Below are 27,446 nucleotides of genomic sequence, written 5' to 3' on the forward strand. Positions count from 1 at the left end.
AAAGTATTATTGCTTTAATTAATGTATAGTATTAAAACCACTAAATCTCATGAAGTGAAATAATTATAAATAATCGATAGCATGTTAAAATTTAACAAACGTTTCACACTTTAAGTTTTATTAGTAATTGCATCTGTCATTTGGAGTGAGTTATTCAGATTCATTTTAACACTTCTGTTATGTTATTGCTGGCTATTGTATGAACATATGAATAAGTATAATTCTATTGACTAAACAGACAAGTGCATGCAAAGCTTAGAAAAGTTGCAGTTTAATCAGATACACATGAAATATGCCATGTAATGTTCCATTTCAAAATGTTTATTCTTTTTTTGAAGAAGTAACTAATATATATCTAAAAAAAATGCAAAAGAAAATCAAACATAATGGAATATCATGAATTTGGTCATTGGATAAAGATCCAGTCTCAAAAAATGTATAACTTAACATTAAAAACAGACTATTTTCACCATTTATTTTTTTTTTACAATCATTAATAATTTATATATTTCAAAGTATGAATCAAGCAATTGCATTCCATACTGTGCTGCTGTTTCATGGCATCTGTGCAGAATGCAAATCCAAACCATCTACATACAGGCTGTTTTAGAGGCTTTGCAGAACAATTCTCCCTTTGTGCTTTGATGTCTATCTCATGGCCACATTTCGTGTGAGACATTAAGTCTGTTTCTGTATGAATCAAAGATATTAGGTCCATACGCCACTTTCGCCCGAAATCCTTCAGCAATCCATAGCGGATCAGGTGTATAAAAACCACATGTGGAACTTAGCACTGCATAAGCAAACAGAGCCTTAGGATGGACCACAGTGATTCCTTTCCTTTTGCTTTAATGGACATGTTAATTTAGAAAAACGTTCTTCTGCGAGTCTTGAAATGGCATTAAGTTCAGCATGTACTTGTTTGCAGATTTACAATAAGACTATGCCTAATAATAACCGTGCAGCTTCTCTAAATCTAATTCTGGGCTGCTTGACTGCAAGCGTGGCGTAGCCTGTCAAATAAAGGCCAAAAAGAGTAAAGAAACGTATATTTGAATAATACTCTCAAAAAATACATAAAATTTGTGAGTCGCCAACAACTACTTGTTGTTCATACAGTCTTATGTTTCCCTCAGCTGGATATTTGGCATTTGTTGAACCTGTGAGTATAATATATACAACTGTTTGGAAAGAGATGCTCCCCACTGTAAAGAAAGAACACCATAGCTAATGTGGTGTGGCACAAAGTAAAAAAAAAAATCAATATAACTGGGTACTCCACAAGAAACACTGTCAATAACAAAATAAGAACCATTGCTGGTTTATAGAGCGATAATACTGAAAGACACAATTAAAAAAAAATTCAAACATGTCTATCTCCAGCTTCTTGTAAACAGCAGTTTGAACTTAATTTTAACCAGCTGAGTCAGGAAAGCCGATTTAACAGGCTGGGGGACTGCTGTGTTCTGAGAGCACCTTGTTTGGAATAGAAACATACACAAAACAGCATTAAAAAAACAACACTGGCAATACAAAAAAACATCCTTTTAGGTCGTGACCCACTGTTGGTTCCGTTGCACTTGTTTGAAAAACATGAAAAAACAGCAGCACCAAAATCTATTTGTATTTGTTCCTTTCTAAAACATTTTTCCCATCAATATTATATAACAAGGATCAAGGAAGTCAGTAATTGCTAACAACAGTACAGTAAAGTAGTGCCTTTTTTTGAATTGTTTAACCTCTGACCATTCGGACTCTCAGCTGACTTATCTACGTTTTCACAGTTACTGATGGCAGGTCATCGTTCCTCCAAACCGAGACACAACAGTTTCTCATTTACAGTCATAATGAATTGGATGCAGACAAAACAACAAGCAGTGCCACCGCCGAGACTCCGCTCGGCACGGCAGCATGTGGGTCTGTGTGTCTTTACTATGTGTTATGGTAAACTGAGGCAGTGGAGGGTATTCAAGGTGATAATCAGCCCAAACAATAGTCTGGGCCTCACTTAAAAACTCAATAAAAGGGATGAAAAAAATAGAAAAAATAAAAAATAAAAATCTATGAATAAGCCTTAAATAAAAAAATTAAATCTACAAAGTCAATTTAGAAAATGAAACGTTTGAAATAGCACTTCTCGTATCAGAGCATTATGTACATTAATTGTGGGCATACTTTCTTCTGTAAAAAGGCACTTGTGGAAATGCAGTACAGAAATGTAGGAGTACAAAAGGAAAGATTTATCAAATAAGTTAACATTACGAAAGTGTCTCGTTAAGATCACCGTAATTACTAATGCTACAGTTATCAACACTTGTTTAATGTCTGTGCAAGTAAATAGAATGAAATGATAAACAGCAAACACAACGCAAAAGATTGTCTCTCAATTACGCTTAAAAAACTATTCAGTTTGGACTGAGTTTAGAGTCTACAAAATATTTCATAGGAATGTTGCATAGAGGAGAGTTAATACTTCTGGAGCACTGGCACTTTGACAGTCTTTATTTCTGATATATGGGAGGATTTCTGGATGATGCAGCTGGTTGTCCCTGATGCACTGTCCTTTGCCTGTGCGAGGTTTGTCAAGGCCATGGCTGCATTGATTTCTTTCCAGTACGTCTCGTCTTTGCCCCGTTGCTTTTCTTTCACTGCACTGCGATGTTCACACACATATAACAAAAACATACACAAAAAATCGTAAGCGGACGTCAGCGTCATTGTTCACAGTATCAAACCTCTGAAGCCACAGAAATGCAGACGGAATCTTTTGAATGCACTCACTTTTCACATTTAGCTGATCCATGTTCCACAGTCTCTGAAAGCAAACAGCAGAAATTAATTACAAATGCGCCAAGGTCAATGAAGATTAATTATGTAAAACTGAAGCTTGTGGTGGAAGAGCATGTAGGACCCGAGTATTCGATGGGTTATTTGCAACACATGTGCTTTAACCCAAAAAGATACTAAGGAGAAACCACATCTCAAGTCATTGAAATCCCAATACAGATGGTCCTCCACATATGATGGGGTTCTGCTCCAACGTCTCCTTGTAAGTCAACTTCATCATTCATCCAAAATGCCCTTACAATGCATTATATGAATCACAACAACATACATGAATGCGACTGTACAATAAGACTTTTTCATATTTTTCTATAATTTCACACATCATTCATGTTAAAATAAAGAAGCTAACACACTTTCTGAACCGCTTGTCCCATACAGGGTCGCAGGGAACCGGAGCCTACGCGGCAACACAGGGCGTAAGGCCGGAGGGGGAGGGGTCACACCCAGGACGGGACGTCAGTCCGTCACAAGGCACCCCAAGTGGGACTCGAACCCCAGACCCACTGGAGAGCAGGACCTGGTCCAACCCACTGCGCCACCACACCCCTGAAGAAGCTAACATGAAATTCTAAAAATAAAAGTACAAGGCAGTAATTATGAATTAAGTACAAGCAGCTGTTTACGAATACTGTAGTTAATACTGTAAAGTATTCATTAATGAATAATGAACACTCACTTTTTCACTTGCTAACCATTTTAAATAAAAAATGATTGGAAGGGTATCACAAACAAAAATTATTGCAAACAAAATTCAAACAATAATATTATCACACAGCAGATCAGTGTTAGATGTTACGGCCAAACGCTGGAACTCAAAAACAATATAATAAGGTTATAATGGATAATATAATAAGGGCAATAATAAGGACAGCCATCGTAAATCTTGGTGTTTTAAGTCGCTTATGCTGTAAATCGAGGACCATGTGTACTGGAAAGGAAGGGGTTAAATCTTTCACCCGATTCAGAATTACATTTTTGAGTCTGTAAAGATGAGAAAAAGCTCTCAAAGAGATTACAGCCCCTCTGTTGTCAGGCAGCTGGACTGAATGGCATGTTTTGCTCCATATGAAAAACATTAGAGAGGAATGGAGGGTCTCATTAAACAATGTAACCCGACTGCAGTCTGGTAGCGCTGCCCTTTTCCCTCCCTCTCTTTGTGCTTCCTGTTAAATGTGAATGCACACCGGTCGGGAGGGCATCCAGTCCTCAGGTGGACTACACACAGGAAGACCTGAGACACCATCTGGGGCAGCAGTGGCGGAGCGCTGAAAAGGGCTTTGCGAGGAACGCCGCCGTGAACTCTGCCGGGCTGCCAAGCTGGCAGCAGTTCTGAAGCAAGAGCGTTAACCGTCCAAGGATAGCAACAAAGTTTCGCCCAGTGATGATGACACTGGCTTGGCACCAGAAACTCCCATTAAAAAGACCAGAGAGTCTGGATTTCCTGCACATAAACTGCGAGGCACACCCTTTGCATTAACCGAACTCAGCCGAGTCCAGTGGCTTTTTAAGGAGAAAAGAATCGGAGGCGGGGTGGTAAAGCCCAGCACACGAGTTTCTGTGTGTGCTCCTGTTGCTGTTAGAGTACAGTCATCTGCTCTACAGTCATCTTGGTGTTTCTCAGCAAGGACATGTCAACTGCCAGGAAAAGGCCTAGCTGTATTTCAATGGTCAGCTGATGTTGCCTGTGCTGCTGAACACTCCCGGCTGTTGACTGAACTAAGGCCTTCCCTTAACCCTCTGGTTGCATTCCTTACAGCTTTTCTGTATCATAAATATGGTTTCTTTCATCTGACTACCATAAGGCTTCTTGACATCCTCCACACCAGGAATCTGAACAACACAGCAATTAATAATCACCAGTTTCAGTAAATTTTACTTGTATTATTCACATTTTCTACATATGTTGTGTGTGTGCTCAGATCTGGCCACCATGGAAAATGAACAGGTGAGGGTGTAATGAAGAACAGAGAACGTCAAATGCCAAATTCAGGAGTTAGCACACATACAGGAGTGGCATTCTTTCAGGTAAATGAGGTCTATAAAATATAAATTCCAAAAAGAAGTGTGCAACTGGTTATAATGACCAGAAAGTTGGTAAAAGCTGTGACACAACATTAACTGATAATCTATATTTCATCATTGATTTATAAGCAGTTGTGATGCGCCAGCCAAGTTTGGACGGGAACACCAAAAACAGAAAGATGTCTCAAACATAACCAAAGGGTTAACATTGGGTGCCGATGCTTCAGTTTGTAAGGACTGTCCACCAGGAGTGCCAAAGTCGGGGCAGCATTAGGAGAGATAAAGCCGCAATGCAGCTCTCATGAAAACCCACAAAGCCGTTGACTTCCTATAACAAGCTATGCTAAAACACAGCCTCTGCTAACAGCCTCTTTAAACCCTGTTGTGACTTTGCTTCAGACTCTTGAGACGAGGATATGTCGTTGGGCATTGATATCTCATCAAGGTGTACAGCCAGACACGGAAAAAAAGCATCTGGCATCAACACCTGCAAGTGTCTTGAACCCTGCGAGACGTCAGGCTTTCACAACAAGCTGTCTCTGCTCATTGCACCCATCTTACTTCCAACTACTAATCCTGGATTCCAAATGTGCTCCAGATCTCCTTTTGCTCCAAACAGCACCTAATAATTTCAGACATCCTTGCTGCCTCGCGTTGCTTTCAGAAAGTGTGCACATGTGCCGTGACCCAAACTGACAGCACGCGACGATATGAAGCCAGTAGGGCTGAAGGCAAGTATTAGGTTGATTATGAAATTTCCTGTTGTTCCCCTCCTCTTCAGTAACAGTTTAAACCCATTGAGAGTTCTGTATTTTTCTTTGAGAAATGGGTGACAGCAGCATAACTTGTAGAACTTTTATGTTTTTGATGTTATAATGGTATAGTGCAAACGTGCAACGCAAATGCTCACAGCCTGGCTTACTGGCAAACACTGCCTCCGTCTGCCTGGGATACTTTCCACACCGGGGTGCTCAGACTTTTTCTTTTACAGTCAGGCCAAAACAAATACAATTATGTTTGTCTCCTACTTGAGCAAAGAGAGAAAATATCTGCAGTATGTCAAGGTGACAACTATTTCTGTTCCAGGGTGCTCATCATTCATGTTTTTCCCTTTATTTCATTTCTCCTTTTCTTGCTTAGTAGCAAGCGTACTGGTACATTACTTGTGCAACTTCATGTACCGTGAAACTCCAACATAATGTGAAAAGTGGGGTTCAAAAAAATCCAACTGCGTAAAATGCGGGATAACTGCATTACTAATAAACAATCATTTCCAGTCTTCCAATGATTTTTTTTAAAAAAAGAAAAAAAAAACGTTTTTATTTATTTGTTTCATTTGTTAGATGTGTAGCAAATACATCATTACAAACAAAATGTGCAAGTGACAAATGTAGTACTAATACTAATAATATTAATACAATGATAATACAATATCAACAAAACTGTTTGTGGGCAAAAGACGCAAGCAAATCACAGTCACTGTATATCTGAATTTGCATTATTGTGTGGTACATTATTGCGGGGTTTTACTGCATTTCTGTATTGTGCTGTGAAAAAAGTGGTTTGGACATCCAGCGACCAGTGGACTCCAAACCCTTGTGTTATTCATGGGGTGACAGGAATAAGACCATTGAGTAAAAACAAGGAAATGGGTTTGCATTGTTAGTTCAGAAATAGTACAATGGTTAAGTAGCTGGACTTAAATGGTTAACTGTGGCTGCAAGATGCATAAAGATCCATCAGAGAAGAAACCTGAAATCTACTGCTTTCCCAGTGGGCCAGAATGGACCATTGTTTCTACATAACAACACAACACCACAACAACCACTGGGTTCTGTGGCTGGGAGTCGACGACTGCCTATCTCGACCAACAGGAGATGCAACCAGGGTCACTGGTTCATACCTTACCTTCCACGGACTATAGCTCTACCTGTATCTACACAGAACCCTCGTCCCCACATCACAATGTCCAGGAGGCATGGGCTGCCCCAAAGGCTTATTTTTCCCCTTCTTTGCTGTTGGGAGATTTTTTATTTTTTCTATTCAAATGCCAGTTGGCTTATCCTAAAAGTTAAACATAACTCCTGCAACTTTGTATTTGGGGGTGCGGTGGCGCAGCGGGTTTGGCCGGGTCCTCTTCTCTGCCGGGTCTAGGGTTTGAGTTCCGCTTGGGGTGCCTTTAGACGGACTGGCATCGCGTCCTGGGTGTGTCCAGCCTTCCGCCCTGTGTTGCTGGGTCAGGCACCGGCTCGCCGTGACCCCACTTGGAACAAGCGGCTTCAGCCAATGTGTGTGTTTACTTTGTATTTTATCTTTTCATATTGTGTTCTGTATTGAATCTTGAGCTTCGTTCCGTACTCTGTTTCACCTTGGTGAGAAGATCACTGTATAAAAATAAACTGAATTGAACTGAAGGAAGATACACATTGAATCATCAAGTGGATTGATCACTGAAATTTTTTTTGCCTCTCTCCTCAACACTTGTCTAAGTTCAAGTTCAAATTCTAGCCTTCCTAAATGGCCTCATCAGTAACACACTGAGCAGGGAGATCCTTAGGAAACTTAGAAACAAAAATCTGGAAGATGACCTTCTTTGCACATGTACCCTCAATGCACACACACACACTCATTCACCCATTCACACACTACTGGCAATTTAGATTCCAGAGTTCACCTGAAAGATATATATGTCTTTGGATTGTGGGATGAAACCAGAGCACAAGGAGGAAACTTATGCTAACACAGAAAGAAAATGCAAACTTCACAGAGTGACTCGGATCTGGATTTCGGATTAGTTCAGGTGCCGTGTTCACATGGGTTTCCTTCAGGTGCTCAGGTTTCCTTCCAAAGTCCAAATATCTATTTTTGGTGAATTGGTGACTCTAGGAGAATTTGTGACTTTTTCAGACTCACTTCTCCCCTGATCTTGTAAATGCATGATAAACGTTTACATGTTCATGTTTAACAGTTTTTTTTTTTTAAAGAAATTGCTGAATATGGATAAACATTTGTGCAGCTACGCGTCTGACGTATACTGGTTCATATGATGGAATGCGGAATGTGACAAATTAACTGTATTTAGAATCATGTTTCTGCATCCAAATCTCTCTCTCTTTTGTAACTGTAAATGTAATGTTGTAAATGTAATGCACTCATATTGTTCTGAAATGTACGTCGCTGCTAAATCAATAAATGTAACTATAAATGTAAATTGCCAGTAGTGTGTCTGTAAGAGAATGAGTGTGTGTGGCTGTGCTGTGATAAACTATACCCTTCCTAACCTAACGCCCTGTGCTTCTGGTATGGATTCCCAACCACCATGACCCAACACTGGAAAAGCAGTTATAGATAACAAATGAATGACTTTATAGTTGTTTTATCCTTTCATTATTCAAAGAGAGTCTTTAGTGGGATTTTCTGACACATTTCTGTGAATGAACTATATTTTAAGTGTGCGTGGGCAAGGAAGTTCTTCTTCCAGCTTCCTTAGCCCCAAGTGAAAGACATTTTCTCCATTACACACCCAACAGTTGAGCGGTCACAAACAGAAACTGGCACTAGACCTTTGCATGGAAGAAAAGGGAAAACCAGGTAAAAATAGCAAGCCAAAAAAAAGGTAACAGGACCACAGACTAATTGAAGATGAAGAAATACACCTGTTTTGAGGAGGATTTATCATGTGCAGCTGGTGTTGTTGCTAGCAACAGACAACAATAAACAATGGTCCCATTTACAAAGTCAAGGCCGTGCTAAATGAAGTGACACATAAACATGACCTCAGCTTCAATACCTTCCCCCACCTTGGTTCCTCGAGGCAAGACACTGATGCACATCACAGACGGCTCCAATCAGCGCAATCTCGTGATGTGCCAAAGGTGTTCTGGACGATAAACCTTGGATGGTGCTAGACATCTGATCACGCAGAGTGCCAGACAAATTGAGGGATATGACTCAGGTAATGATTCGGATTAATCACTTAATCATGGCCTTTCCTTAAGCTGAACCTGGGGATGTGTAACCTGAGCTAGATGCTGTCCATATGAGTGTCTTTGAGTCAACCCTGAGAAAGACTGGTTTTCCCCACATGGACACATGGAACCCCAGCCAGTGTCCTTCTGAAGGGGAAATCAGGCCCCTGTTGAGATAAATTTGCTGATAGAATCAAGGCAGCAAACAGTGACTACTGCTATGATCATCCCAGCACCTGCAGAAGTGCTGTTTGATTTTTTAGATAATATCAAGGGGAAGGGTTGGACCGCAGTCCTACTCTCCGGTGGGTCTGGGGTTCGAGTCCCGCTTGGGGTGCCTTGTGACGGACTGGCGTCCCGTCCTGGGTGTGTCCCCTCCCCCTCCGGCCTTACGCCCTGTGTTGCCGGGTAGGCTCCGGTTCCCCGTGACCCCGTAAGGGACAAGCGGTTCTGAAGATGTGTGTGTGTGTGTGTATCAAGGGGAATCTGTGAATGAACTTAGGGTTGCTTGGTCACTGGTAGAGCCTCAGTGCTGCCTGGCCAAACTGTAAAACCATCTCCAGGCAGCTGCTAACAGTGCCTGCTCTTGACAAGTGGCTCTAAGCTCAGATCGGATGGGCACATGAAACCTACTTTATCGCTGCCTATGGTTGACATCTAAGACCAAAGAAAGCATTCAAGCTTAATACCCTGGAATAAAAAATGTTAAAAGATAGGATCTGATGATCCCAATTCCTGCGGAAGTCTTGTCTTACTAATGAGACACAAGATTTTCAGTATAATAAAAATTAGGTTAACCCTTGGGCTGCATTTGAGACAGCTTTCTATTTTTTTATTATTCAACCTTTGCCTCTGTGCTTACTTTCTTTTTATGACATACTTCTTTTCAAAATTGTGCAGCTCATTATAAGTGCTTATAAAGCAATTCTAGAACATACCACTTCTGTGTGTATAAATTTGGCATCTGGTACATTTTGCTCTTTATTGTAGTCTCACCCATTCATTTCTTATGACCAGACCTGACAAGACACACGACAGATCCACAAAATATGAATAGAGCACATAAAACTGGTCATTCATTTTATGTGTTTAGATAACTGGTGTGGAAGATGTCATGAAGCCTTATGACAGTCAGATAATAAAACCATATTTTGATAGATAAAAGGTGTAAATGGGTCAATTCTGACTTCATTGCAACCTAAGGGTTAAACAAATGGCAGTAAAGCAGTGTCTGAAAAATTTCATACCATGGAAAACAGTATTTAAGCACGACTTTTCATACCAGCGTGTCATCTTTTCCAACAATAATTTGACTGTCACAACTTTCTTAGGATTTTGACTCATTTTTTCGATGATGCGAAAACGATCAAGGCCATCACTGGGCTTAACGTAATTACATGCCGAAGACAAGATAATCCTCTGGCAAAAGTGCTGTTTGTAAGGTCACAGGGGATGCATGATGTTGAAACCAGTGAGAAAATTTCACCCTTAGGTAAAACTAACACCCACATGGAAAGTTTTCACTCTTCAAGCAAATTAACTCTGTTAAATATGGAAGTAGGGTTTCAAACACTTGCTTCGTGCTTCGAACACAGTATTCCTGTGGGCTGTTTCACGTCTCTGCGGCAAGGGATGCGGCTCTCCTAACCCCAGCATGTAAAAGTACCAGGAAACTGTCAAAAACAAAGAAATCACTTGTGTTTAGAGATGAGGAAATAATAACAGCATTTCCAATATGTGAACGTCCCAACCCCGACGTTCACCCAAAACACACAGTTTGACTGTTTATGAGCAGCAGTAAATGCTGTCTAATCATCTCGTATACATAAGCGCAATGAAAGGCGTTCAGCTGAAGGGTATGCGGCGATAAAGTAAACAAGTGGTTAAACCACAGCGTGTGGGTGCATGCCACCACAGCCAGGGTGATGAGGAACACCGGAGGCTCGGCCTCAACAGAGATTAGCGTGACAGAGATTTATACGTCTCTGCCACAGATGGTTGGCTTGGAGACAGGTATCGCATGGCAGGACACAAGCTTGGCGCGACCTTCCCATCAAAGATCTCAGTCTGAGAAAAAGAGCACACATTTGAAACAGAAGTGACTCTCGAGTGCAATGGTGCGTATGGGTCACGGGGGACATATTAATAGCAAAAGGATATCGCCGATGACGTCCATTGATGTGTTTCTAAGCATGGCTTCCAATAAAATTATTGAACAGCTGTATAGCCCCTACCTCAAACAACTGAACAGCTTATAAACCAATATCTGCACTGAAAGACAGAAGAAAAAAAACAACCACCAAGATGATTCTGTGATTCACAGATGTCCTGAAGTATTAAGCAAAAAGCAAGGAAGAAAAAAGTAAATTTCAAAAGTCAATAGGGTTGTGATTCCATGCTCGCCAAAAATAGTATTACAGCAGTCCGCGCCGAAATGATATGTTTGTGCTGTAGCTTGCCTTGCTCCATTATGTGGCAATTTCGTGGTCCAGCTCTGCAGCGTACACCCATCAACAAAGACCAGACAAACCCCACTGCGGTCACTAGCCATTTACAGTAATCCAGATCACACCTTGGAGTACATCGCATTTTGCCCTCTGTAGCCTCAAGCAAACAAAATTTCAAAGCATATGCTTTTATGATATTCAGCAACTTTATATGGGAAAAATACATACCTTGAAAGCAATGGGGGTCGGGAGAGGCATTAATTTGAGCAAATTTACAAAGGTCAAAGTCAAAAAGTATCCAGAATTATACACATCCTGTTCTTTCGATTATTGCGGATACTTTTTGACTCTCGCTTGTAATGTGATCCCCAGGATCCATGAATCACTCATTAATCTGAAGTTTACTCTTAAAAGTCACCCATAAATAGTATTGTCATATGTTTGTCAGTTCACATTTTTGGGATACAGCAACTACAAATACTGTCATACAGTTTTTAATTTCAATCGTTTAGTATGAATCTCTTTCAAACATAAGTGGGTAGGGAAAAAAAACTGTGTCTGTCTTTGGGTTCCTACTGAACAGTGATGCTAACAGGACTTGCCGGATTGCCGGCATGGCCCTGCCCTCCCACTGCAGCACCAGAACAGCCACTGCCACCGTGGAGACACAGAAAAGCCCGCAGAGTTTACTTTTCTTCCCCAAAAGTTGGACCAGCTATTTTTCAACAAGGACGCCCTATGAAAAGAGAGCCGCGGTTTCTCTGCTAACGGTAAACCAGCAGTTCGGCCACATGCCTTTTCTTTGTGTTCCGTGTGGTGACCTCTCTGAGCCCTAACATAACACCGCGACTCAGTCCAAAGGGCACCCTGTGACCCGCAATGTTATTCAGACACCTCACTCCTCTTTTTTTATTATTATTTATCCTTCACCACTGTGCCTACTTTCTTTTTATGACACATCTGCCTTTAAAGGAAATATGGCAATAGCCAGCAATTGTGGTGAATGCCCTCACATTTAAAGACATTTAAACGTTAAACACTGAGAGTAGCGAAGCCAGATATGTTTTTTGGACTTTGGATTTTTTTCTTTCCTTATTCAAAAAAAAAAAAAAAAAGGCGAGACAGAGAATGAAGTCTAAACAGTGGAGGAGTCCTAAGATGGGTCTTTCTAGATGGAAGGCACATCCATCAATTTCACAAACTGCTGAGTGTCAACTCTGAGCCAAAGAAAGTATTGTTCGCACCAAAAGTGCTTTTCACGCTGCTGTCAAACCACAAAGGGTGAATTATGTTTTTCAACTCGTTTCAACACAATGCACAGCTGTGAAACGTTGCTTTTTTCCCTCTAAATTCAGGCTAAAGTTTTGTTTGCGCTCTGGCAGCACAGCCCTTTTTGGTCATGTTGGGTATTACTGAATTTGGGAAAACAAGCGGTGAAATATAATGCATGCGTAAAATAAACTCCCAGCATGGCGGGGTGCTCCACAGCAGAAGCACCATGTCAGCAATCCTTATGCAAAACGTGACATGTTAAACAAATAATTAGCAGTGTTATTTATGTGATTTCACTTATTTTTTCCCCACGTTGCAGCAGTCATATGAAATTCTTGGTATTTGAAAGGTAAAAGTGGGGGACTGATAATTCCTTCAGAAGCATGCCTCTGTAGCTGAAAATGGTTTCCATTTAGGGAGCGAATTTTAAGCACTTCTTGCAAATTCTCCAGGATTCAATAACTGTCTGGCTCTGACTGTGGCTCAATTTGAACGGACCTTATGAGCCTCTGTAGTCCATTCAACATTCACTGCTTTCATTTAACATACTCCCGTCAAATGTTGACTGCATTTAAGACAAGTCACCGTAGTGCCGTAAATCTGAGGTGGGATTCCTGTTTTAAGGCATCCAGCAAAAACAAGGCCAACTCTTTCGTAGCAAAGTACCTTTTTTAATATAAAATAACAGCATTGCCTCCAATCTTTGCACTGTTCAGCATAAAGTCATATAATTTTTGTCTGAATGAAAGAAGTTCTTTTCGATTCAAATTAAGCTCATTTTAAATAATTTGGAGGAATATTAGATAAGTAAAAAATTAGGAACTGTACAAAATGGCTGTGTAGTTGAAGCTCTAATGACTTTAGAGTTCTTGGTTTTTAATATCCAACCAAAAGTTGGATTTGCCCAAAATACTGGCACGGCCAAAGCAACTTGTCAGTTCCTTCTTCTCGTGAAATTCTCCAGGGGATTCTTTTTCTCATGAAAGATCTTACTTTTCTTTGCAAAAGGCAAACAAGGTGTAAACCATCAAATTTCTGCCATATCAGGTTGTAAATTTAAGTCTGAGGCACCAGGCGTGGTTTCAACTTTCATAAATCATCCTAACTCAGCCTGCTAAAGTTCATAAACAACCAAACACCTGATAATTTAGCTTAACTGGATCCAAACGGAAACAGTGGTAATCCGGATCACCGGTGCCAAGCACTTGGAAAATTTTGCTTCTCCCCAAACCGAGAAATAAAGGTTTGAAATTTCAGAGGGCCTACGACTGTCAAAACGGCTGAATGAGTTTTTTTCTCCTTGCAGAAATATCTTGGAAATTACCAAAGGGAACGTTAAAAAGGAAATGATGCAAATTAAAGATTAAACCACAAGATCAGATGTATAATCATGTTTTGCCCAGATCTGGCCATGAGATATTAACAGGTGTTCATATGAAGTATCCCAAGAGTCCATGTTCCGCAAAATTTTCCATTTGGTGAATCTGACACACGCAATGGTGTAACCGTTACTCTCCTAGAGAGTGTGAGGTCTTTAACTCTATACCCCCAGAGAAACTAAACTCAATTTGCCATGGAAATAACAAGACAATCTTTTGCTCCCTTTCGGGCCAGAAAAACATGTGGAGAAAATATTGAAATACATAAAACCGTAATATGGCAAGTTCACCTGCCTATGCACAAACCGCTACACATATTCTGAATTTTAATCTATTACATTTTGGGTTAATGTTAGCCGAAGAGGTCATGTCTTGCAATGAGACTGTTGAACGGAGCCCCATGGAAAAATTAATCCTGAAATCGGAAGGCACATTAACTGTGGGCACAGCCTCTTTCAGGTGGGACCAAAGTACTTCCCATCCATTCATAACATACACAGTCTAGTTTCCACTGCAGGGGCACCCACCAAGGAGATGCATGAGTTGCAGGCACCACCTCTCTGCTGTAGACAGGTCTACTGCCAATCAAGATATTCACACTAAGGCCACAAATATTCTGTTTTTCTGCTCCCAGTACAAACATCCTTTGGTTCATGACAGGCGCTTCTGCCTAAAGCGGCGATATATGTCTTTCCAGAATCAACAGCCAGTCTTCGTCTCTCCACCTTGCAATAACTTCTCAGGTTTGGATCAAAGGGGCTGCTGAACAGTGGGCTATGTATGAGCATACCGAACCCCACAGTGTTGTGAAGCTGGTGTTAACTCCACCATGAGTGTGTAGCAGAGCTATGGTGGCCATTCCTGCAGTTCGCTCCAACCTCATAGGTAACAATGAGACAGATTCCACTCAGCTCAAATGCAAAGATTCATATTCTGTAAAAAAGTTATGGCCACGAAGAGAAGCGGTTTAAGAGAGATGGATGACTTATACTTAATGACCCAAAAGATATGGAGAATTATCAGAAGGGTTGCATAAGTAGAGAGTGGGTAAGGGTAAAAGATTATCTAAATTTAAGAAAAAGGCAGAAGTGAAAAACACTTTTCAGTGTTAACTCAATAAAAAAAAAAAAAAAAAAACTTCAGTTCTTACCAGTTCGACAAACAAAGTTTGCTTCTGCTTCTGAAGACAACGGCGAGAGGAGTTCATCGTCATACTCATTGGAGCTAAAAGATCCAGAATGGTTCCTCTTACGCGAGTCCATGACGGTGTTGGAGACCATGACGTGACGCAGGGAGTCGTTGAGGTACCGATGCAACAAGCTGCTCTTGTATTTGGGTGGTGAGACGTAATCCTCGCCGAGCGAGGCTTCAGCCCTCAGCCCTGCCCCGACAACCACACTCTCTTTCTTGATGACGCTCTGGTACATGGGCTTGCTGAACTCGCCTGTGCCCGTCTGGGTCCGCGTGGTATTCTCACCATCTGGGAAAATCGGGGTGCGACAGGAAGAAAACTCCACTGAACACCAACTGACCTTCAAGCCAGAAATCTCTAGAATCCTCTTATAAATAAGGAACTCAGGTTGGAGCTTATGTGTGTTTTTGTCAAAGGGACATTTCTGTCATAGTGTTAAGGTTCTCTCTGTTTTAATAAATAAGGTTCTAAGAGCACTGATCACTGAGTCTGAATGAACTCGCCCTTTCTGATGAACGGAAGCATAGAAGGTAAAAAGTGCTGAAAAACAGATGTACTCCTGGGGCAGGAGGGTGTTGTTCAAATCAAGAGAACTTGACTATAGATATTGTCAGTGCCAAACTTTTAATAAAGTACTTTGGGCAGGTCTAGTTTTTACTAGATTCAGTAGATGCCAAAACATAATCAGAGCTCTTATATATTAAAAACGCATGGTCTGTTCTTCAACATTACTGGCTTCTTGCAGATGGTGCGCTAAGCACGTGATTTTTACGGTATGCCATTGTAAAATGGTTGGGTAGGTATAAACAAGTTATGTTGTAAGGCAACACTCCTTGTGAAATATATCAGAGCCCAGGTTACTGTGAGTTCTAGTCCACCCAGCACCAGCCATCCTTACTCATAAGGAAACTTACATTTATTTCTGTTGCTCATGCAGGTTTCTCTAAAGTGGCTGACAGTCTTAAGGTACTTTACAGTGATTTAGCAATGTACACGTTTGTAGGTCTGGTTGGTTTGTAGGTTGACAGGTAAAATTGCACCAACATCTGTCTGATGGGACAGGTGGACAATAAATTATAGTAAAATATTAGAAAATGTGGTGAAAAATACTGTCATCTGCACTTATGTTTCAAAATAGTTTTTTGGTGTGAAATGCCCAAATTTACATTACCTCATTTAGCTGATGTGTATCTTCACAGTAACTTACATTGTTAAGCTACTCACAGTTATTTACCCCTCTATACATGTGGGTAATTTTTTTACTGGAGCATTTTACTTAGGGTACGTTGATTAAGGATATTGCAGCTGGAGATGAGACGCAAACCTGCAACCTTTGGATCTAAAGGGAGCTATGCTAACCACTACATTACCAGTTGCCCCCAGTTTGTCACTGTAAAGCAAAATGGCCTTAATATCTTACTGTTTTGAGGAAATTATTTTAAGGAAACTTTTAGTAGTATATGACGATTGAAAAACGAAGAAGCCATCTACAAATGGAATTTGTCTGGAGCAAGGGGGTATAACTCTGACAAAAACGTGTGAAAAATTAAAGAAAATTATGACAAATTAAAGCATAATAGCGGGGGGGCGCAGTGGCGCAGTGGGTTGGACCGGGTCCTGCTCTCTGGTGGGTCTGGGGTTCAAATCCCCCTTGGGGTGCCTTGTGACGGACTGGCGTCCCGTCCTGGGTGCGTCCCCTCTAGCCTTACACCCTGAGCTGCTGGATCAGGCTCCAGTTCCCCGCAACCCCGTATGAGACAAGTGGTTCAGAAAATGTGTGTGCGCGTGTAAAGCATAATAGAGCATTTATATCTTTACGGAAAAAAATTGTTTCCTGGTCTGGAAGACACCGAAAGTGGTAGTGTACTGGACTTGGCTGACAAAGATCAATTTTTTTTGTTTACAAGCTTTAAATACATCATATGACACATAAAATGTAACTGGTAAACGTGAACAATAAATGTTTGTGTTCTGGTGCTGTTTCAGTCCTGGACATTTACTTATATTTGCCTTTCCACTATGTTCCAAACTGGGCAGATGCAGATTTGGAAAGGACAATAAAAATATAAAGTGTACCTGCCATGTGAGAGCTGTGTTATTACTGTAAAAATTCAGGGTTAAGTACCTCACTCAAGGGTACTAGAGCAAATGGTGTGATTTGAACTTGGTCTTTCGACTGTAAACCAGCAGTTCTAACCACTACGCCACCTGCTGTGTCTTATGTATACTCCTCTGCCCAGGCCTCCAACGTGCCAGCAGAATGAAAGATGCTCATGAACCTTCTCCCTCATGGGTCACAGAGGTCACACACATTCAGGAGACCAACAGCTGTGCGCAGCATGACAAGCCACAGGCACCATAACACACCAGGCCGGGAAAGAAACACACAGCGCCCCATATGCGGAGCGCTGAGGATGAGGCCACATTCCCTGCATACCCCCCAAACCCGCAGTGTGTGTCTCTCCTCCTGAAGGAGCTAATTAGAGCATTTGGAGAACCACGGCAGCATAGAGGGCATGGGTGTCTGTCAGCATGTGTGACAGGCAGTGCTGCAGACAGAACGCAGTAAATATGTGCCTGGCCTCGCGTTTCATTTTTAATTGCAGGCTGTACGGCAAACACCAAAAAACAACGCGCCCACTCTGTACTGTTCCAGCACCTTGTGTCATGGCTTGTCTTCTTAGCGCCTTGGTGTCTATGTTCTAGTGCGTAATGCTTGTTTTTAACCCTTGCGTTGCGTTCCAAAGTCAAATGTGACACACTGACAACTTTATCTTTATCTATCATAAATATAGTTTCTTTCAGCGAGGTGGTAAAGTCCAGCACATGGGTTTCTGTGCATGCTCCTGTTGCCGTTAGAGTACAGTCATCCGCGCTACGATATGTCTCTGTCATCTTGGAGTTTCTCAGCAAGAACATGCCAACTGCCAGGAAAAGGCCTTGCTGTGTTTCAATGGTCAGTTGATATTTGTGCTGCTGAACACTCCTGGTTGTTGACTGAACTAAGGCCTTCCCTTAACCCTCTGATTGCATTCCTTACAGCTTTCATATATCATAAATATAGCTTCATTCATGTGACTCCCATAAAGCTTCATGACATCCTCCACACCAGGCATCCAAACACATAACTTTAATGATCACCAGTTTCATTAAATTGTTTGTGTTTTACTCATATTTTGTACATCTGTGGTGTGTGCGATTAGATGTGGTTATAGGAAATGAACGCGTGAGAATATAATGAACAGAAAGAGTGTCAGAGGCCAGGTTCAGGAGTTCAGACATACAAATACACACACACACACACACACACACACACACACACACACACACACGAGTGATATTTCACGTAAATGAGGTCTATCAACAATACATTCTATATGGCTGCAGACCATAAATGTGTAGAACTTGTGATAATTATTAAGGAATGAAATCAGTTAAAATTTGTAACACAAGATTGGGTGATCATGTACGTTTCATAACTGCTTTATAACCATTTAATATGGACCATTAGCTGTGGACCAGAACACCAAAAACAGAGAGGTGACTTTAGCACAACCAAAGGGTTAAAAACACATGCTGGAGTGCAGGGTGACACGATCGAATGAAGACTGTCAAATTCTGTTTTTGAAACATAAAGAAAAGAAAGAGGAAACGACTATAGATCTAAGCCATTCAGCCACGATAAGTACCTTCTGAGCAAGTGTCGTCGCTGCTCACGCTGAGCCTCTCCGCGTTGCCCTGGACATACTTGTTGTACAGCTTGATCCTCAAAGCCCAGCTCAGGTCCGGCTGCCTCACTGTGTTTTTCAGCCTCCGCCTGGCGTTGGCGAACCAGTTTGATACCTGCAGAGAGGAAAGGAAAGGAAACAGGTTGTCACCTGGGTCCAGAGACATTGCTGTGGGCAACAAAGAGAAAACAAAGCACAAAGGCCAAACCAAACCTCCCCCCACTCTCCCCGCCAAATCCCCACTCCCCTGATGCTCGTGAGACGTCATAATCATTCAGGTTCAGGTTCAGGTTCAGGTTCATGAGCGACCGAACCACGGATGTGGAGAACTGGAGACCATAAAATCATTTGCTAGAGTTTAATCTTCCATGTGGCGCATGTGTAAACACTTCAAAAATTCTTGGCCTTCAGCAAGCAAGGATAATTGCTGATGATAATTCTAAAAACGTAATGTTTTTGTTAACTCGTTTCCATCTGGATGCATGTGCGTAATCCCCACTTCTGCAAAATGAGTTGAAATGCAAGGTTTTTTCCATGCGCTGCATTGTCATGCAATAAAACCGGATTCGATTCAACGTTCTCCATTTCGTATAGAACAGAAACCATTAGGATGTTGAACTGAAATAACTTTTCACGCTTAATAAACTTCAAGCGAGTCATGGAGAGCTAGATGTCCTTATGGTAGAATGCTTATTTGGGATTTTTTCCTCCTTATTTTAATATCATGTTTCTTACTGACAGTATGCGTTCCATCTCCTTTTTAAAGGTCTACACAGCAAGTTCAGAACACATCCTACTAATGACATTCAAAGGGAGTGTCTGGATGTGGCTTTCAGAGTGATCTAGTTACCAATAACTGGAACTGATGAAAACATGTCCAACGTGCCACTCTTGTGAGAGGGTGCATGAGGTCGAAGGCTTTAACTTTTTTCCCCTCGAGAACTTCAGAGTTCTTCCCCACAAAGATCAATCTGTTTCCCCTCTGCTCCTCAAGCCCATGCAAACTGAGCTGGAACAGGCGTGAGCTTTTCTGTGTGTGCATGTAAACGGTGGACTGGCAAGAAAGGCACGGCACAAACGCCGTTGAGCCATGGAGGAGGCCCGTCAAAGCATTCCTCTGGGTCACGCAAACGCCCAGAAACTACCGGCTTCATTAGCCACTTTACTAAAACATTAAAAGCTCTGCGGTCAAGCTAAATATAGCTAAAGACTGGCTAACTTTCCTTATCCATGCGACCGAGTGCACAGGTCAACAGCCGGGCAAAATGCATGCACTTCACATGCAATTAGAACACGGGACAGAAATACATGTCGCAATTCTGTGTAGCTACTGGCAGCAAAAATAAGAAAGAATAACATCAGCAGTTTCATTGGATCAGGGCTTCGTAATAGCGAAACAAATATTAAATTACAAACTTTATTATTTACGAAAGCTGCACATGATAATTTGGAAGGCGCCATAAAGACTGCAGAGACCGTATTTCGTCAGTCTATAGTTCATACAGTTGTCACCAGTAAGCTGTTCTTCTGAACACATCCACACTTTATTCTTCACCTGAACATATATTACATATATTCAAAATCAAGGTTTGTTCTGTTTTTGAACTTGTATTTCACATTAATAAAAATTCCATATTGATAAATATATACACTTACACCTATACCTTTATATATCTATATGTGCTTATTTCTAAAAATACATATGTATATGTATACAAATATTTAAAAAAATGGTTAATAAATTGTATATATAGTTTTTAACTGTTGCTGTATATATTGTAAAAAGTCCAGGGCTGCTAAAGTTGATATAAAAGTGATAACTTTCTGCCTTTCTGAGGAGCTCACCTGGACCAGCGTCATCTGGGAGCCCAGAGCCAGCAGGATCTTCTCGGTCTTCGTAGGGTACGGGTTGTCCCTGTGCTTGTAAAGCCACTGCTTCAGGGGCCTTGCCATGTCCTGCAGGGCCTGCCGCTTGTGGCGCACCTTCCCCCCACTGGGGCGACACCTGGGTGTGGGCAGATGGGTGGAAAAGAACCGCTGGTCACTCCCAATCTCACCCACACACCCATGAACACCTTCAACTGAACCCCCTCACGTCCCATTTCCTTCATAAAGTGGTCTGTTTATCACTGTGCAATGTGTTTTATATTTAAAGTTATTGAAAAATCATGTTTAATTTGCAGCAGCTTTTCTAATTCACCACAGTGAGAGTCACAAAATGTATTATTTCAGGACAATTTGACAAAAATTACATTTATTTCGTTCATGCTTTTTTGTAAAGCAGTTCATAGTATTAAGTTACAATGATTTACCCAATGATATAGCTAGACAAGTTTTTACTGAAGTAATTTAGGGTAAGTACCTTTGCTAAAGGGTACTACAGCAGAAAGTGGAATTTGGACATGTGACCTTTGGGTCCAAAGAGAGCAGCACTAACCACTATGCTACCAGCTACCCCAACCGCTATGTTTTTCTTTAAAAATTATTGCCACCCAAAGACCAATGCCGTAATTTATATATATTACATTACAGTACAGATGAGCAGATGCTATTTTAGCATGATAAAATATAATGGCCTATTCAGTATAAACCCCGTACAATATTGGTTTTGAGTGATATACTGTTGATGTTAAAAACATATGACTGTTTTCCTTTTCTTCATCCCTGTTAGGATAATTAGTGTGGTTACCAGTTCTTTGAAACTGTTATTAAAAAAACATATCTCTAGATAATAGGTGCATTTTCCAATTAATTTGCATAAATGTGTGCATATATTTTGAATATCTATTTTTGTAAAAGAACTATAAAGTAAATGGTAATGTCAAATTTTACACCAGCACTCTGTAAGTTTTTTCAAATGTAGGTGTACTTATTACTATAATAATAGTGTGTCTGATTTTGTGGAAAACTAATATATAGTGCATGTGTTGCTTATTCACAGCAGCAGAGTGTATAACAGTTCAAGTAAATATAAAACGCACGTGTTTATTTTTGTTTTATTACTTATTTGCCATTAGATGTCAGTGTGGAGCTTTGAGGGGCCACACAGTTTAGCAGATGTAACACATTTCCTTCGAACCAGCGACCAGCCCAAGGTCCATGTTCCACAAATATTGCCTTTGTAATATATATCTGTATGAACGACTTAGAGCACATTTTACTGCATGTACTGGACTTCTCCTGTTTGTGTTCATATCCTTTTTGAGCGCTGATACTGCTGATATTGCCTTTGCCATAATACCTGATTACAGGAGTGTCTACAAATAAAACACAAGGCAGTACATGTCAGATACAAACACCAAACCACCTGAATATAAGGATGCCTTTACAAATCTGCCTTAAAAACTGACTGGATCTCACTCTGGAAAGATATTATTGTATATATATATATAAAGCAGATTTGTCTTGGGCTACCTTAATAAAACTCAGCCTATACTGACGTTAATCCAGAAATTAGCCTTCCTGTAAATAACAATATTGGAAAATTTAACCCATGTGTCTTAAAAATTTAGATCTAAACCATAAGACCATGTGGTCGACCGCAAAATTCTGATGTCTTTAAAAATCCTTGGAAGCAGTGATCACGCACTAAAAGGTATACTCTGAGTAGTTATATTCATATTGAGTAGATTTATATGGACTCTGACTTCTTAATATGAATTAAGAACAGGAAATATCTAACTCTGAGTGGCCAATTAATTTTGCAAAAAAACTGAAATGTTCTTGCACTTCTTAGACCTTTGATTCAGGGGACAAAGAAGAGTAAGTAGCACACAACAGATCATTTGTCCAGAAGCTTCTGCTCACCTTATTTATATTGTTATTACTATCCAGATGCCTTACCGATTTAAAATTCCTTAGGTTTCACTCTGGCCATTATGTTACTTTTCTGTTTTTTATTTGTCAGAGCAGGGACATGTCAGCATTCTTGAGAAATGTCAAGTTATATACATACCCCGACCTCCTGTGCCTGACTCCGGAGTGGTCTTTCATAGCCTGGCTGTTTGACAGTATGTCTGGATGTTGTCCATCTATAACTTCTAAATAATTTCGGCTGCTCCTCTCGACCTCTTTCGCCTGCTCTTCGAACAGGACCTGGCTGCTCAGCTTGTTAAACACAATGGTATTCATCTTTGGTTCTCTTTTACTCCAGATGTCTCGGGGAAGAGCCGCCACACAGTCTTAGTGAGTCTCCTAGAAAAAAAACAGGAGAAAAATGTTCATGCCAGTGCAAGAAATCCCTAAATTCCCAAATCGAATTTTATTAATAAAACTGCAAAGCATAAATGGCATAATTCGACAAAACTGTTTTATCCTGTTTGTTGAAAGACAAAACTAAAGCATGGTAATACAGTGGTGTATCACATGCCTCGGTGTAATTATGAAGCTGTTGTATAATAAATAATGCAGGTAGTGTACATTGCTACAGTAAAATTGTAAACATGGGTAAATTACTATAAGTACAGCCTAAGCTGGATAAGTTTTAGCGTCAGCTAAGGAATAATAATATTAAAAACCGCAAATCAAATGTAGTGCGTAACCATCGCTTATACATTTTACATACATTTTATGGGTATTAAAAGGCTTTTTCCTTTGATAACTCCTTCAGTGCGTAGAAATAAAGTGGCAAAAGGACAAATTATCATACCGCGGAAAATATGGCTTTTACCACAAAATAACACGGTTATAGCACACTGACTGCTGCTCATTTATTACGGCGTCGACGAGCCTGCGCTTTTTCTGTCAACTTAAATTTTAAATGAAATTAAAAATTCTATTCCGCCACGACAAAATTTAAAGGAAAAAGTATAACGGCACATCATGTACTAACTAAGTATGTAGAGAGAGTATACACAGGATTTGCTGTGCATATCTAGTCTATAGTATAGTCGACTTTTAAAACAAGTTTTGTAACAGAAAATTCCTTCAAAAATGTCACTTCAGCTCTGTTGTCGCAGATTTATCCGCTCTGTTCTGTTTTTAGGACAAACGCGTAACATACGAACTCATAAACACACATAAACTCACTCACTACTCTGTACGTATAACAGTGGTGACGTGACGCAGGCACCTGGCGAGCGTCCCTCGTGCGGCCGTGTGTCCCGTGCTCTCCGGCTCGCGCCCTGCGTCCCATTCCCCGCTCACATGCTCGCCTTCGGAGCTCGCGAGCCGAAACCGCGCGAGCCGCTCTCGCTCCGGCGCTTTATTCGGCGAGGCTGCCACGCCGCGCCCGGGAACCTGAATATCACAGCCTTCTCATGTTTCCCAGCTGAGCGGCGCAGCCTGCGAACATAAAGTGAATGCTGTATGCCTGTTCCGGGGGCGAACCGAGGGCAGCGCTGCTACTGCTGCTAGTTGCTGTGTGGACGATGTCCACAGGGCTACTCATCAGACGGTGTTACTGTGTAAATGTGGCGTAAAAGTGGAGTTCTCTGTTTCGAGAGAACGAGGCCTTCGGGCCGCCCCAAGGGAGTCCAGAGGCGAGCTCTGTAAAGCTCTTACTTTAATAAATACTTCCAGTTAAACGGACGATAAATGACCGGTAACACGTAACGGAAAAATCCGGGGTGAATAAAGTGTCTGTATGGTTATTTCAGTCTGTGACATAATTATAAGCAAGAAGTATTATTCCACTTTACAAAGACTTGAAATCTGGACCTAAACATATCGAAAAAGTAATACATTCAAACGTTTTACATTGTTCTTAATGCAGGTGCAGGAAAATCAGCGGACAAGGAACTGCTTCAGGTCACGTGGGTCATAAAAATGACCTTTAAAAAAACGCCACCTGTGTTTCTAAATATTAAAAAAATGATATACAGACAGATTCCATGCCGTTCAAACGAGTTATTTGCTTAGATAGATAGATAGATAGATAGAAACAGGTATGAAAGACTGCAAATAACATACTACACATATAGTCTAATGTGATACTTCTCTAAATTGGAAATGTTATAGTAAGTATATTGTTTAACACCCAGAGAGAGAAAATATTGTGAGGACGACAGGTGAATTTGTTGTCTCAGCTGTGAAGGAAAATCACACTGTAGAGAAGTATTTGAAGCCCTTTTAGATCAAAAGTCCTGCAAGTCAGTGTTCAGGTAAAATTCAAGGTCATATTAAAACAGCATTAACTCTGTCCAAATATAAATCTGACAGATGAGAATATGTAATTCATTGTAGTTCGAAGCACATTTCATTTAGTTGCTTTGTATAAGTTACACATACACTGTGAAGTTGAATTAAATGAGTTCAACATAGTTAAAATAGTTTTAAAAAGTAAACTTTTACTCAAAGAGAAGAAATGGAAAAAAAGGAATGCAGATATTTTTAATAGAACTGACTCAACCACACGTTACAAGCCATGTATAAAAACAAGTATGTGTATGTCAGTTTATGCACCTATCACTGTACTGTAGTTGTAGGAAACTGAATATCCTACATATCTATATTATTAATAATATGTATTAGCTTTTTAAAGGAGCTCTCCTGGCACTGGATGACTGAATGCTTGCTGGGCATTGACATCACGCTCACTGAGGAGAAATAGGACCGCAACTTTGGCTTAGTGTGTAAGTTTCATTACGAGTTAAGTTGCTGTTCAGAACCGTTTAAAATGGTTCTGGTTGTTAATAGTGTTTCATGGTTATCTTTTCACCACTTCTTCGTAGGGTAAAGTCAGCTACGTGATGGTCCACCGACTCGCTGAAATGTCATTTCTTTAACTGGAGTCTGTTGCCTGCCATCGGCACTCCACTCTCCAAGTCTTTGCCAACGGGTTATCGAGGTGGGAGCAATCTCTAGGATTCCCTAGAATTCCCCAAGCTTCCCCAATATTCCCAAAAATTCCTCAGTGTTCTCTAATGTTCCACAACATTCTTCAAATATATTTTACCTGGAACTTGGTAACTTATGCAGAGAAAACTCCAGAGAACTGTGAGCAGAGTCCTTATATGTGGGTGATAGGAACAAGTTCTTGAAGTCCAGATGAGGGAATGTCCATATAACAAGTGTCTGTACAATAGGAGTTATAAAAATGATCCAAGCCTGCAAGAGCAATTACAGGCCATGTAGTTCTGGACTTTTTCATAACACCTGTGGAAAGCAGTATAGCTTAATATTCCTTCCTGGTGCTTGAACCTGCAACCTCTTGGTGTCTAGTTGAGTATTCTGGAACCACTACACTGGCAACAACTGGTTGTCAGTGAATGCTCTGCAAACTCTAAACATATCAAAATAACTTAATAATGTGTTGCTGAATAGCTTTGTGTAATCAGTGCATTATCTTCTCACTTAAATCTTGTCTGTCTATATACTTGAAGTCACAATAAGGTTTTTGGCAGTAACTATTAAACTCCACACTCCATACAAGAAAAAAGAACCTATTGCATTTCCTTGTTCAGCCATCCAGGGTACACACACACCTATTTATTTCGGTAGTACTTTTCAAATAAATAGAAACATTAGGAAAATCAGAGTTAAAACAGCTATAGGTACATTCAGATTCAGGCCACATTTCATTGTAATTACATAATCCCTTATTCTACAGTTTTATGCATCTCATATCTGTCTTAAATTTATGATAAAATTAATAAGCAGCAATTTGATCTAGTCAATGACGGGTTAGCTACAGAGACTAATTTAATCACACGAATGTGACAATTTATAGTGAAGTACACACACACACACACATTTTCCAAACCGCTTGTCCCATACGGGGTCGCGGGGAGCCGGAGCCTACCCGGCAACTCAGGGCGTAAGACCGGAGGGGGAGGGGACACACCCAGGACAGGACGCCAGTCTGCTGCAAGGCACCCCAAGCGGGACTTGAACCCCAGACCCACCGGAGAGCAGGACCCAGTCCAACCCACTGTGCCACTGCACCCCCTTATTATAGTGAACTAAATTGGTAAATTTAAATTTTTTGTTAACAGAAGGGTCTGGGCCACCAGGGAACACAGAGACACCATAAAAATTGACCAGCAGTTGGTCCAGCTAAAACTGTACTTATGTTAATTACTATGTCTTGGTGTACAGCATTAAGACAGGCTTTATACAGTCTTTATTTAATTACAAATATGTAAAACACAGTAATACACACACACATTTTCAGAACTGCTTGTCCCATATGGGGTTGCGGGGAACCGGAGCCTACCTGGCAACACAGGGCATAAGGCCGGAGGGGGAGGGGACACACCCAGGATGGGACGCCAGTCCGCCGCAAGGCACCCCAAGCGGGACTCAAACCCCAGACCCACTGGAGAGCAGGACCCGGTCCAACCCACGGCACCCCCACGCCCCTACGCCCCCCTAACACGGTAATAATAATCTTGATATAAACTGTGATATATTTTACCAATTTTAAAGTGCAATTATTTCTGTTATGCAAATTTAGGGCCACACAAGAAGTAATTATCTTCATATACGTCACCGAGTACATAAAAATCATTTTAGGCGTGATTGAATGATACCTAAAGGACACAGTATATTGTCAAAGCACCTGAACTCTGTGCCATATTTTTAAGTACAATACATCCTGCACAGGAAAAAGAAAATTCATCAATGTCTAGATTGCTGCCAGGGAAAAGAAA

At 40.8% G+C, this 27,446-nt stretch overlaps 1 protein-coding gene across 4 annotated transcripts; it reads right to left on the reverse strand.

Annotated features, from left to right (window-relative positions):
* Positions 1-607: 607 nt before the first annotated feature.
* mkxa (mohawk homeobox a) lies at positions 608-24,018 on the reverse strand. Of its 4 annotated transcripts, none has more exons than XM_018740996.2 (7): positions 23,927-24,018; positions 22,811-23,049; positions 20,701-20,860; positions 18,817-18,970; positions 15,086-15,415; positions 2,782-2,815; positions 608-2,653 (listed from the first exon to the last, which is right to left on the reverse strand). In XM_018740996.2, the coding sequence occupies exons 2-7, from the start codon at positions 22,984-22,986 to the stop codon at positions 2,467-2,469; spliced, it is 1,041 nt and encodes a 346-aa protein (XP_018596512.1). In that variant the 5' UTR covers positions 22,987-23,049; positions 23,927-24,018; the 3' UTR covers positions 608-2,466. The 4 variants fall into 4 exon arrangements, with proteins under 4 accessions (XP_018596512.1, XP_018596511.1, XP_018596513.1 ...); XM_018740995.2 differs by having other exon boundaries at positions 23,884-24,018; XM_018740997.2 differs by having other exon boundaries at positions 23,888-23,940.
* Between the last annotated feature and the right edge of the window lie 3,428 nt (positions 24,019-27,446).

The sequence above is a fragment of the Scleropages formosus genome, chromosome 19, assembly GCF_900964775.1.
Source record: "Scleropages formosus chromosome 19, fSclFor1.1, whole genome shotgun sequence".
In the NCBI taxonomy this organism is placed as follows: Eukaryota; Metazoa; Chordata; class Actinopteri; order Osteoglossiformes; family Osteoglossidae; genus Scleropages; species Scleropages formosus.